The sequence below is a fragment of the Bidens hawaiensis genome, unplaced genomic scaffold, assembly GCF_021521415.1.
Source record: "Bidens hawaiensis isolate Kalapana, Puna unplaced genomic scaffold, B.hawaiensis_p1.1 tig00419662_1, whole genome shotgun sequence".
In the NCBI taxonomy this organism is placed as follows: Eukaryota; Viridiplantae; Streptophyta; class Magnoliopsida; order Asterales; family Asteraceae; genus Bidens; species Bidens hawaiensis.
The window spans coordinates 43,676-57,270 of NW_027504923.1; the positions used below are offsets into that span (position 1 = coordinate 43,676).

General features: G+C 37.1%; 1 protein-coding gene, 1 long non-coding RNA gene and 1 pseudogene across 3 annotated transcripts; 2 read left to right on the forward strand and 1 right to left on the reverse strand.

Annotated features, from left to right (window-relative positions):
• Positions 1–80: 80 nt before the first annotated feature.
• On the forward strand, positions 81–2,721 carry LOC143609483 (putative aspartic proteinase GIP1; annotated as a pseudogene). The gene is made up of 2 exons (XR_013149427.1): positions 81–637; positions 1,641–2,721. The product of XR_013149427.1 is annotated as a putative aspartic proteinase GIP1 (transcript).
• Positions 2,722–5,173: 2,452 nt separating this feature from the next.
• On the reverse strand, positions 5,174–5,821 carry LOC143609486 (uncharacterized). The gene is made up of 3 exons (XR_013149428.1): positions 5,640–5,821; positions 5,314–5,562; positions 5,174–5,242 (listed from the first exon to the last, which is right to left on the reverse strand). It is a non-coding gene; the product is annotated as an uncharacterized LOC143609486 (long non-coding RNA).
• Positions 5,822–6,134: 313 nt separating this feature from the next.
• On the forward strand, positions 6,135–7,069 carry LOC143609475 (uncharacterized). Its single transcript, XM_077084224.1, has 2 exons — positions 6,135–6,638; positions 6,686–7,069. Exons 1-2 carry the CDS (start codon positions 6,135–6,137, stop codon positions 7,067–7,069), a joined length of 888 nt encoding a protein of 295 aa, XP_076940339.1.
• The last annotated feature ends 6,526 nt before the right edge of the window (positions 7,070–13,595 follow it).

Below are 13,595 nucleotides of genomic sequence, written 5' to 3' on the forward strand. Positions count from 1 at the left end.
TAATCACACGACAATACTAGCGGGATTGAACAAGATTTTATAACCGACTTTGACTATAGAGTTAGCATTAGCTGTAATGCATCATATTCGTAATTCGTTCACACATCACAATATAATATTACCAAACAGTTAAAAATAGTATGTGTTCTTGATCATTCAATTCCAATAACCAATATCACATGTTACCAACACCTTAAAATAGAATGTGTTCTCCATATTTAGCCACAATCAATTTTGAAACTCACCTACACTTAACTCATCGGAACACTCCACCAAAAGCCGCAATATATCGTCACCAATATGGCTATATAATACCATCATTCACATCCTCAAGTTGCATCACTTAATCAAACACACATCAATGTCGATTTCGGTCTTCTTCTTCTTGCTGTTTTTATTCGTATCTCCTTCGTTTTCGGCCTTTGTTGCACCCATCACAAAACACCATGTTCACAACACTCCGTTTTATACATTAAAAGTTCAACTCAAAACCCCTTTGGAGCCAACTTTTTTGCTACTTCATGTTGGTGCCACCTTCACCGCGGTTAACTGTCGACGAAACTACACCTCTGCACCTCCCGCCCTGTCCCATGCAACTCCTCTCTATGCCATTCCCTCCAATCCAATCGATTTATCGGTAAAGTTAAACTTATAAGTGTGTGTTACTATTGGCGTAAATGTGTCTTTTTAACTGCGAATTTTTTTGTCGTGTGAGATACTTGAACCAAAGGCCTCCCAACCACTTGGTTTTTTTATAAAGGTTTTGTTTGTGCCCATGGACACCAAACCCATAGGCCTATAACGAACCGAACGAACACAGACATTTAATTGAACACATGTTTTGTGTTCGTGTTTGTTTGGTCAAAATCTGGACGAATAGTTCACGAACATAAACGAATATAAATGAGCATAGTTGAACAAAGATAAACAAACATAAATGAACATATATGAACAAACGTAAATGAACACAAAGAAACATGAACGAATATATATATGAACACACTTAAATGAACATAATTAAACAAATATAAAACCATTAAGTAGATAACTCTTCTATATACTGTTTAATTATTTGTTATTAATATGTAAATGAACATAAACGAACATAAATAAATAAACGAACATAAACGAGTGTTCACAAACATAAATGAACGAACGAAACATGTGTTCATGTTCGTTTAATTAAGCGAACACACATTTGTTGTTCATGTTCGTTCGTTTATTCATTAAATAAACGAACTTCCCATCGAACATTTAATCGAACATTCGGTTCTTTTACAGGATTATAAACCCATTATTACATTGTAAATTTGTTTTATATTAATAATTGTTTTTAGCGGTTGTACACTTAAGATAAAACATGCTAAACTCATATTTGCATAATATGGGGTGAGATGTGGTACAAATTAAATTAAACTACTAAGCCTACAAATAATCGGGTAAGTATAATTAGTCTATAGTTTTAAACTAGAATAATTAAGCTACAAAAATGAAGTTGAATAATAACAGCTTCTCTAGTTCAAAACCTGTAAAATAATAATTATTCTAGTTACTTAGTTATATGTACATTTCTTATGTTAAAAGTTGTTTGTTTTTGATCCTAAAACCACATAATACATTTGTCTAAAATTTATTAATAGGTAACAAATGTGATACCGCCAGCGGGAAGGCGACGGTTCCTGGTGGTTGTGTGATCACACCTCACCGCTCGTTCGCCCTGGTTGATTCACTCGCGTTACCTGCCACAGACGGACGCAACCCGGGCCAACTCCATACGTTTTCCAAGTTCGTTTTCACTTGCTCGGACGAGTCATCACGGTTAGTAAAAGGCCATGCTAAGAATGTGGTCAACGGTTTAGCCGGTTTAGGGTTTTCGAATTATTCACTCCCAGCACAAGTTAGCACCAGCTCGTCGGTTTTCGCACTTTGCGTGTCTGGCTCGCCTTCAGCTCCAGGCGTAGGGTTCTTCGGCTTATCCAAGCCGTATTATTTCCTTCCAGGAATCGACGTCACTGATTATCTTTCGTACACTCCATTCTTCTCATATCATAACGGAATAACTAACAAAAAAACAGACAAACAGTTGGAAGACAGTTATTTCATCAAAGTCAAATCAGTTAACGTTAACGGAAAACCGATATTAATACATCAAAAGCTCCTAACGGCTATGATCAGCACAACGAACCCGTACACCGTGCTAGAGAGATCACTCTTTAGAGCCGTATTCAATTCGTTCAAGAAAGAATCACGAATCATGAAGCTGAAACTTATTAAGCCAGTCAAGCCGTTCCGCTTATGTTACGAAGCTGATGGGCTCTTAGAAACCCATTTGGGACCAACCGTGCCGTCGTTTGAGCTTGTGATGCAAAACGACGTAGTTTGGAGGGTTTTTGGGAAGAATTCGATGGTGAGGATTGTGGACGAGGGTTTGGATGTATGGTGTTTGGCCATGGTTGATGGCGGTACTGGATCGGTTCCGGCGATGGTGATAGGAGGGCATCAGTTGGAGGATAATCTGCTTCAGTTTAATTTAGGGACGAAGACTTTAGGGTTTAGTTCTTCACTTTTGCAATATAAGACTATGTGTGCTAATTTTAATTTTAGCACTAATAATAACATCAAGCTCTTTTAGTTAAGTTCAGATTTATGTAATGATATTATCTTTCCGAATGCTAAGTGAAATTAAGATTTTATACAAAGTCTGATATGTTATAAACTTGACATGCTTATAATTATAATTAAGTTCATGTTTGTTGATCCTAAACTGCATTTAAATTAACATAATGCACAAACTTACATAAATGTAAAATAATATAAATATTTATGTTTATGGGAGGGAGAGGTGTACATCTAGCGATATACTCATTTTAAACATAGGGTAAATTTAAAATATAAATAAAGATAAAAATAAGATGTGTGAAAAGGATTTGTGATCATACAGAAAATCCTTAAAAAATAACTTAAAAAAATAATAAAAAATCATAACTCAAAATATAAATAAAAAACGAAAAAATTATAAAAATAAAATGTTTCCACCATCATTCCCGTTCAAAAAAAATATATTAAAAAAATACAAAAAGATACAAAATTTTGACGAAAAGACACAATGCCGAGATCAAATACACAATGACGAAAATAAACAAAATACACGATTATAACTAAAAAAGACACAATAGATCGCAAAATATAACACAATATTCTAAAAAAAAGACACAATCAATGACGAAAATAAACACAAAACACAATGATAAACAGAAAAACACGATTTTTTTTCAATTACCATTGTTTTTTTAGAACAAGAAAGAGGGTGGAAACATTTTTGTGTTTTTATTTTTTTCATTTTTTATTAAATTTTGAGTTATGATTTTTTTATTTATTTTTCTTTTGTTTTTTTAGGGCTTTTTTGTGTTACAAATCATCTTCATCCTTCTCATTTTTGTTCCCATTGTTAAATAACTTGACCTATTAAACATATAGTTGAAATGAAAAGAGTTAAGTTTTAAATTATTAAAAAAAATCTACTTTTTTCCTCTATGGTGATATTGGTGTGGTGTACATCTAGCAACACTCATTTTAAACATTCATGTACCCAAACATGACTAACACATAAGTACAGCAACAAATCTTAAAGAAGAACATGAAAATTTATATAAAGGACCAACATTCTTACTGTATATTACAAAAAGATGATCGAGTAGCTTATGATGTTGTCCTAAAGTTCTCTTCATGTACCAGATATTCCACGACCATATGTTGAAGAGACGAGCTTAAAAAGCAATGGAAGCTGGAACGACACATACAAAGCAACTGGAAGACATGTTATTGCAACAAACAGGATCATGATCCACGAGCTCCCTAGCGCAAACATAATATACAATAATGAAATCAACATGGTTGCCATAGACATCGATAAAGTCACAAGTCCATGTATTAATGTCTTAGGTATGTTGTGGAGAAAGTCATCATATGCATAGCGTGTTGTGTTAAAGGATCTAAACAGCAACAAGGCGGTGGCAGATGTGATCAATAACGTCACATCCAACACGTACAGCAAATAAGTGAAGCTCGACCTGGTTTCGTAAACTGCTTTATCAGTATCTCCACTGTTTCTACCATGTAAGGTAAAGGCTGCCACTAAAACTACTGCAAAAATAAATGCAGCAGTTATAGTGTACGAACGAGCTGCCTTTTTCACCCATACTTCAGCTTCTTGTCTCAAATCCTTGTGCTCTTTTTTAAACAACATAAATGGTGTTTCTTGTGCTAAGTTCTTAGCGGTTATTTCCTCTGGGCCCACAAAAGTGCTCACTTCCTGTAAGTCGATACAAGTTAAAACTTATAAGTTCAACCAAATATAACTTTCTGAATATAAAGAGTAAAGTTTTTTCACCTCAAACCATTGTAAATCCTTCTGCACTTGTAATGCTGCATCGGCGCCAGTTACCACATCATGACTACCTCTAAATAGTTTTCCAGCTACGTGCAAAAGATTATTTCCATTGTTGTCTGGAGACGCAACATGAAAATACTTGTCTGGAGGCAATTGGTGCTTCAAAAAGTTGTATGAATTTTTACAACGGAACATTATTGAGTGCCGAATAAGTGAAAACCCCAAACTGTGTGTGGCCCAAACGACGTGTGGACAAATTTGGGTAATCTGCTTTATCACCTCTGGTGTATCGTTTAACATACCCACAAGAGATGCAAGATAAAGTTGTTCAACATGATTAGACTTTGATTTAACGATTTCTTCGCACATAATCTTGAGTATCGCAAGAGCTAATGTGTGTTCCACTTTGTCCTGATGAAGTTGCTTGATATGCGGCACTAGAAAAATATGAAAAAAAAAAAACAAAACAAAACTTAATCTAGGATTTATATAACGTAGTAGTCTTATCCTACAATGATCAAAATTTACATGAAGGTTTGGTTAAAGGTTAAAAAATATACCAACCAACAAACCAAGTTCAGTTATATTTTTTAATGATCGTTTATTGTATTTTCGTAGAAACTAATGCAATAGAAAGATAAACTAGAGCCCATATATTCCCTTAATAGCAAACAACACACAAACACCCCTTCACAATCCTACTAATAATATCTTACTTACCAAGTAGTACCGCAAACTCCCAAAATTTGGCATGAATCCTATCGATAACTGCACAAGAAACCAGGTTATATTGGTTTCTGAAGCGTTGATACTTAATTGCATTATCTAAGCCGTAGATCTCTGTAGGCATATCTTCAAAATTTGAAAAGAAATGTTAGACATTTGTAAATACTTGTGAACATAAATCAAAGAAATAAACGTACGAGTATAAACAAATCTTTGGTAAGAGTTGTATCGTTTAGCACTCAGATATGCACTATTTCGGTGCGCAAGCGACAGTAAAACAAGGGAGGCGTCTTGAAACGCTGTTGCATCCAATCCAGGGTAGCACTTGTGCAAGTCAAGTGCCATCCCAAATATCAAAATACCCAACATTGAGTTCGAGTTATCATCCGGGGATGTTGTTGTTGAAGCTAGTTGAGGGTACTCCCTAAGCAAGTCATATGCAACAGCTGAAAGTAGTTAAATGTTTATCTACCATACCAACACATATATAAAAGTGAAATTTTTGTAATATAAGCTCACGCACCCAAAGAGTTCCTGGTCATTGCAAACGAGAGAAACTTGACACCCGTTTCTCCGAAAAAGGGATTTTGATGGTCAGAGTGTTTCTTGGACTCACGAAGCAGATAACCAAATGTGGTCCTGTAAGAATTAACATCATGGCACTGATGCGTCAAGCTAAAATGAGGCGAGTTAAAATAAGTTGCTATTGAGATTTGCGTATTTCTCTCTCCTTAATTTTCTCTCAATATTTCTCTCTCCTTAATTTTCTCTCAATCAAATATTCGTGCATTCATTCCATGCTCATTTACAGCCATGTATTTTGGCTACCATTCATTATGTTTCCCATTTTTGTATTTCTTGTATTTCCTATTTAAACCTTGTATCTTCTTGTTCATTGTATCAGAAAAATATACAGTGAATAAAAAAACAAAACCTTTGAACCATATTGTTTATGGTATCAGAGCAGTACGCTCGATCCAAAACCGAATCCTAAAGTCTTTCTCACTATCTCACCGATATGGCAGAAGGTGCAAACAAAGATCTTGTCAAGACCGATGCTAACAGCCCAAACCACAACTCGCCATACTATCTCCACCCCTCCGATTATCCCAGGCAGATGCATGTCAACGATGCTTTGACCGACAACAACTACCTTGATTGGGTCCAAGAGATGGAGAATTTCTTGTTCGCCAAGAACAAGATCGGCTTCATCGATGGAACCATCAAAAGGCCAGAATCGGACGATGCTAATTATATGGCATGGATGCGATGTGATGCGATGATTAAAGGATGGCTTACTACAGACATGGAGAAAGAAATCCGGGGAAGTGTAAAATACGCTAATTCGGCGTCGGAAATCTGGAAGGATCTTAAGGAACGGTTCGGTAAGGAAAGCGCACCGCGTGCGTATGAATTGAAGCAGGCTATCTCGAACACTAGACAAGAAGGGATGACCATTTCAGCCTATTACACGAAACTGCGTGGATTATGGGATGAGATGCAATCCTTCTTGCCTGCTCCGGTTTGCAAATGCAATGGATGTACATGTGGCATTGGAAAATCTCTTAGGGAGCTCAAGGAAAAGAGCAGCTCTATGAATTTCTTATGGGTCTAGATGGTGAGTTCTCCATCATTAGAACCCAAATACTCGCCACTAAACCAATCCCATCTTTGAGAAATGCATACCATCTCGTTGCCGAAGATGAGCAGCAAAGATCCATAGCTGGCGTGAAGAAACCTGTGAATGAAACGATGGCTTTCCAAGCCTCCGCAAAACGCGGCGGGTCACCGAACAAGGTCGGCCAGAAGGAAAACAAAGGCCACTGTGATCACTGTGGCAGAGACGGACATACACGAGATGGTTGTTTCAAGATAGTCGGCTATCCGGAATGGTGGAACGTGAAGAATAAACGAGAAAAAGTGAAGCCAAAGGCAGCCTGCGTAGAAACATAACCGGACCTGATTTCAAGCCTGACAAAAGAGCAATACGAGCAGTTCCAGAAGCATTTCGCTACTGAAGGAAAACCTGCACAAAGTGAGCCTCCACGCACCGCAAATATGGCTGGTAAGTTTAGACACAATGATAAATGGATAGTCGATTCCGGATGTACGGAACACATAACACACAGGTCCGATGCTCTCGAAAATCGAGTCGAATCGAGAGACGAACCACCTGTAATCATACCGAATGGAGAAAGCATACCAGTCGAAGGAAAGGGCAGCCATACTTTACAAAATGGGACAAAAGTGCAAGATGTGTTGCATGTTCCACAATTCACTTTTAATCTCTTGTCCGTAAGCTAACTTACAAAGGATCTAAGTTGTGCCATAACTTTTTTTCCAAATTTCTTTGTTATGCAGGGACTACATTCGAGGAAATTGATTGGAGCGGGTAGGTGCGAAGATGGTCTATATCAAATGGGGATGCTTGGGGCTAGGAGGAAGGCAATGATGGTAACTAGTGATTTATGGCATAAAAGGCTCGGACATGCGAGTGATGAGAAGTTATCTCAAATAAAGCTTCTTAGTAATTTTTCTTTTAAGAACAATAACAACGTTTGTGATTCTTGTATGAAGTCTAAATTTACTAGATTACCTTTTCCCACTAGCATGACCAAAACAAATGCTTGCTTCGAACTCATTCATTGTGATATATGGGGTAAGTACCGTACGCCTTCGTTTACAAAGGCCAACTATTTTCTAACAATAGTAGATGACTATAGTAGAAGCGTATGGGTCTACCTTCTCAAACATAAACATGAAGCAAGCACGTGCATAACACATTTTTACGAGATGGTCAAAACACAATTTGAAAAGAAAATAAAAAGAATAAGGTGCGACAACGGTGGGGAATTCATTTCCAACCAAATGATGAACTTCTATAAAGAACGGGGAATCATGTTGGAAACAACGTGTCCACATACTCCGCAACAAAACGGAATCGTAGAAAGAAAACACATGCACTTGCTTGATACAGCGCGTGCCCTCATGTTTGAAGCAAGTCTCCCGAAAAGATTTTGGGGGGAATGCGTCTTGACAGCAACATACATCATAAATAGGTTACCCTCAAAAGTCATTGAAGACAAAACTCCATACGAGTTACTATACGGCGAGAAACCAAACTACGACCACATGAAGGTCCTAGGTTGTTTGGCGTACTATCGAAGCATTGAAACAAATGGAGACAAATTTGAGATAAGAGGGAAACCGGGTGTATTCATGGGGTATCCTAATGGAACAAAAGGATACAAGATTTATGACCCAAAAGGTAAAAAAATTATTACTTCAAGGGATGTTCGATTTGCTGAAAAGACTTTTCCATTTGCCACAAAAATAGAACAGGTTAAATGTGAAAGGGAGGATGTTTTTACCACATTTATAGATGAAGAAGATGGGCCCAGTAGATTCAATAAAGCAAGCACTGAAAATTTGAGTTTTGGAGACCAACATGATGAAGAAGAAGAACTAGTAGTGCCAAACCAATTTAGCCCAAGTGATGGTGATACCGGACAGATTTTTAATGGCCGAATAATACCACTCCTCAAACAGAAACAACAAATGAGTCTTCTGAAACCCAAAATGAAATTGGTGAAAATGTTGCACAAGGAAGGGAGAAACGAACTCGAACTAGATCCACACGACTTAACGATTATGATGTGAAGCTTCCGCCATCTATAGACCATCCGCCCCCCGCCTCCGATCAAGAACCCTCAACGGTATGTCCCATTGCCAACTTCGTTTCTTATGAAAAATTTTCAAAAACTCATAAAGCCTTCCTGGCGGCCATCACTAAAAATGGTGAGCCAAAAAGTTTTAAACAAGCTGTACAGGATCAACATTGGAGGGATGCTATGCAAGATAAAGGCCCTTGAAGAAAATGGTACTTGGACCATCGAAGACCTACCCAATGGAAAACGAGTTATAGACTCGAAGTGGGTGTACAAAACAAAATTTAAACCAAATGGTGAAGTCGAAAGGTACAAAGCGAGGCTCGTTGCAAAAGGTTACACACAAATGGAAGGTGTCGATTACCACGACACGTTTTCCCCCGTAGCAAAGTTGGTGACTGTAAGAAGCCTCATTGCCGTCGCCATCAAAAGGGATTGGAGCATTCATCAACTCGATGTGAACAATGCGTTCTTGCACGGTGACTTACATGAAGAGGTATACATGCGAATACCACAAGGTTACGATAAAGGGGGAGGAACAAAGGTGTGTAGGCTAAGGAAATCACTATATGGGTTGAAGCAGGCCTCAAGAAATTGGTATCAAAAATTTACATCAGCCCTTTTGGAACTCAATTACAAACAATCCGCTGCGGACCACTCGCTTTTTATATACAAGGAAGGTAGCATCTTTGTTACCGCCCTCATATACGTAGACGACATCATTATGACAGGAAATGATGAACACAAAATCAAAGAAACAAAGAAGTTCCTGAATGACAAGTTCAGTATCAAAGATCTCGGACCACTGAAGTATTTTCTTGGGATAGAAGCCGCTCGAACCAAAGACGGGATAGTGCTAAGTCAACGAAAATACACCCTTGAAATCCTTGAAGATAGTGGAATGCTAGGATGTAGACCATGCACCTTCCCAATGGAACAGCATGTGAAGCTGGATAAAGGAGAAGAGGATGTTCGTGTCAATGCTAGCAAATATCGAAGACTAATCGGCCGATTGCTCTACCTCCAAGCCACGAGACCTGATCTTGCCTACTCGGTAAATGTCTTAAGCCAGTTCGTCTCGGACCCTCGACAGAAACACATGGACGCAGCCATGAGAGTTCTTCGCTACCTAAAAGCAACTCCGGGACAAGGTATTTTCTTCCTGAAAGAAGAAGGAATGGATTTGGTAGCATACTGTGATGCTGACTGGATGGGATGCTCACTCACTCGGAGGTCTAGGACGGGATATGTTCTTCTTTTGGGGGGAGCTCCTATCTCGTGGAAATCAAAGAAGCAATCAGTCGTTTCTCGCTCCTCAGCTGAAGCGGAATATCGCGCAATGGCCAACGCCACTAGTGAAATCTTGTGGATGCGTTGGTTGTTAGAAGGACTAGAAACAAGACAACATAGCTTTACACCTCTCTTCTGTGATAACAATGCGGCACGACATATCGCTAACAACCCGGTCTTTCACGAACGAACAAAACACGTGGAAATGGACTGTTACTTTGTCAGGGAACGAGTTGAGTCACAGGAAATCAAGCCGTTTTACGTTGACACAAAGACACAAATAGCCGATCTACTAACAAAGGCTTTGGGGGCTAAACAACTCGAGTTTCTTCTAGTCAAGATGGGCATGCGAAATCTACACGCTCCACCTTGAGGGGGAGTATTGAGATTTGCGTATTTCTCTCTCCTTAATTTTCTCTCAATATTTCTCTCTCCTTAATTTTCTCTCATTAAAATATTCGTGCATTCATTCCATGCTCATTTACAGCCATGTATTTTGGCTACCATTCATTATGTTTCCCATTTTTGTATTTCTTGTATTTCCTATTTAAACCTTGTATCTTCTTGTTCATTGTATCAGAAAAATATACAGTGAATAAAAAAACAAAACCTTTGAACCATATTGTTTAGTTGCTTCCATAATAACAATTAGCCAAGGTTTTGATGGACCAACTTCTTTGCAAGCTAGCTATACAAAGTCCATAATAACAATTAGCCATGCGGTGCATTGCAAAGAATTGTCTGGCTTTAAATACAGACATGATCTGGTTAGGGATGTTCTGTGTGATGTTCTTAAACGGGCAGGGATTTCTGCTAAAAAGGAGGCCCCTGTTAACTTTCTCACGGATCCTATTGAAGGGAGGTCTACTTTACGACCAGCTGATATTCTTGTGTTCGGGTGGGCAGGGGGGAAACACGCCTGTGTGGATCTTACAGGAGTGTCTCCTCTTGTTGGGCTCAGGGACCGTGGGTTTGTTGTGGGTCAGGCTGCGTTGAAGGCTGAATCGGGCAAAGTTGTTAAACACGAGAAAGCTTGTTTAGATAATCAACATGTCTTTCTACCATTTGCCTTTGATACATTTGGTTTTCTGGCTCCAGAGGCTGTGAAATTTTTGAGTAGGGTTCAGCGCGTCGTACACGGAACCTCTTCAGCTTCTAGGTCCCAAAGCTTCGTTTTTAGCAGGATTGGCTTTGCTGTTCAAAAGGGGGTTGCGGCGCAGCTTGTTGCCCGTTTGCCTGCCACTTTATTGTAATCGTTTTATAGTAAATTATATAAAATGATTAAAAATTTCAAAAAAAAAAAAAAAAAAAAAAAAAAGTCAATTAAAATAGAGAATGTGAATCAACAATTTTGATTTTCTTTAACTTATTTAACCCAATGACCTCCAATTACAACAGATTCTTCAATCAAATAACCGATTGGTTGAAGATAAGAATAACAGGTTGAATCTGATCTAAGTATGAAACCAGAGAGATGAAGTGTGTGAAATAATATCTCGCACTGTGTTTTGACTTTTGAGTTTTACGAGAAAAAGGAAAGCGAATGAATTTTTCCTTTTTTTTCCTCTTTCAATCATTTCTTCTCTTCCTAATTTTTCCCATTAAAAAAAAATTTCACTTTTCCTTTTTCTTTTTGTCACCTTGCGGAACATGTATCAAGTTTGAGTTTTCAGTATCGGTACGGTATAAGTATTTTCTGAATTGGTATCAAACCAAATATTACGGTACCAATAACAAATTTCAAATTTTGGATTAGAATTTATAGGATCGATACCGGTACCGTTCAAGCTCATCCCTACTCCTTTCATTTTCTTTCTTTGCTTTAATGAAACTTGGTAACATACTATTTTCTTTTTTTTTACTTCCCTTTCTTTTCAAAAAAATAATTTCATTTATTTTCCTTTTTTCCCTTTAATTAGACTCAATAACACATTCGTATTCCTTTCATCTTCTCTAAACATAAAATCGTATTAAAAATCACATTTTTTCTATTCTTTTATAGTTAAATAGTATTTTTATACCTTTATCATTACTTTTTTTTTCTATTCTTCACTCACAAGTCACAACCACTTTAAAAATATAACAAAAAATTAATAGGGTGCTATCGCCTACAAGAACTTATCAAACATGTAAAAACTAATACATCAACCACCACTCCCTACATTATAAAAATCTCATTCATATTATTTTCGATAAGATGAGAATGCTCTTAATCCTCTTTCAAAATTTTCAATACCCCGTTCCCGTTGGCCCGTTGGTTAACAAGACAAATGGGCCACAAGCCCACAAGTGCTCAGAATTAACCACAGCAAATACTAGGGCCGTCCAAACCGCTCGTCGCTCGAACTCGCTCGTTTTTTCGCTCGATTGTAAACGAGCCGCTCTGCTCGATTCGGTTTGCAAACGAGCCAAGCAACTAGCAAAGGTCTGCTCGTTCGGTTCGGCTCGAATACCTTTAATTTATTTTATATATAAATATATATGAACAAATATATAAATATATAGACAAAACACATAATATAAGCTTACAATTTTTTAACCCCTTTAAATTTTTCCTATTTCATCAATTTTATAGTTTTATTTGGTCCTTTCAAGTTTTTAGAATACTAGAAGTGTGTTTACATGATCAACTTATCTCACTTTAAACTTACTTTTACTAAAAACTTACAATATATTACACGTTTGTTTAAAAACTACTAACTTATTTATAATATATATAATTTACAACCTTTAAACTTGTTTCTAATTGAAAACTTTTAAAGCGAAAAAGAAACAAATAATGCTCGAAATCGCCCGATGTTCGATCGAAAAATGCTCGATTCGATTTTGGCTCGTTTCGGTTTTCGCTTGGTTCGAATTTCAGTCGTTCGGTAATTCGGTTGTAAACGAGCCAAGCAACAAGCAAGCATTTGCTCGGTTCAGTTCGGCTCGTGAACAGCCCTAACAAAGACTGCACACAGGAGTTGTACTCCAGCCCACATATTAACTAAACAAAATAACCATCACACATATTAGAAACTAAACATAACACATAACAAAAAGTTATCCTATATAGTCTCCAAAAATTATGAATGGGTACGAAGTCAATACAATGTAAAATATAACATATTGCTGAGTAAAATATTACACAATGTTGAGTAAAATAAACAAACAAAATACAAGAATAAATAAAAAGACACAATTATTTAAGATATCCCTCCATCAACTTGATCTCAACCATCTAAAGATCGTAAATTTTCCTCACATATCTCATTTTTATAACCATTTGCAGGATGACTCAAACAATCAACTCCTTTATTTAAGTCAATTCTTACAAGTACTAATATTCTCCATTGTTTGGGATTTGCTTATTATCACAAGCTTATAATTTATTAACTTTCTAAAAAGTTAATAGTTGTTTATAATGTAAGTTAATAAGTCACAATGCTGTGACTTATTAACTTTTTAGAAAAGTTATAAGGAAGTAAAATAAGGAATTCTAAACACCCTCTAACCTTAACTTTTAATATCTTCTATTGTAA

Bases quoted from the DNA above. Each gene is read 5' to 3' on its own strand.
- LOC143609475 (XM_077084224.1), top strand. From the start codon at position 6,135: ATGGCAGAAGGTGCAAACAAAGATCTTGTCAAGACCGATGCTAACAGC. The intron at 6,639-6,685 runs GTTTGCAAATGC...AAAATCTCTTAG, and splicing joins AATCCTTCTTGCCTGCTCCG to GGAGCTCAAGGAAAAGAGCA.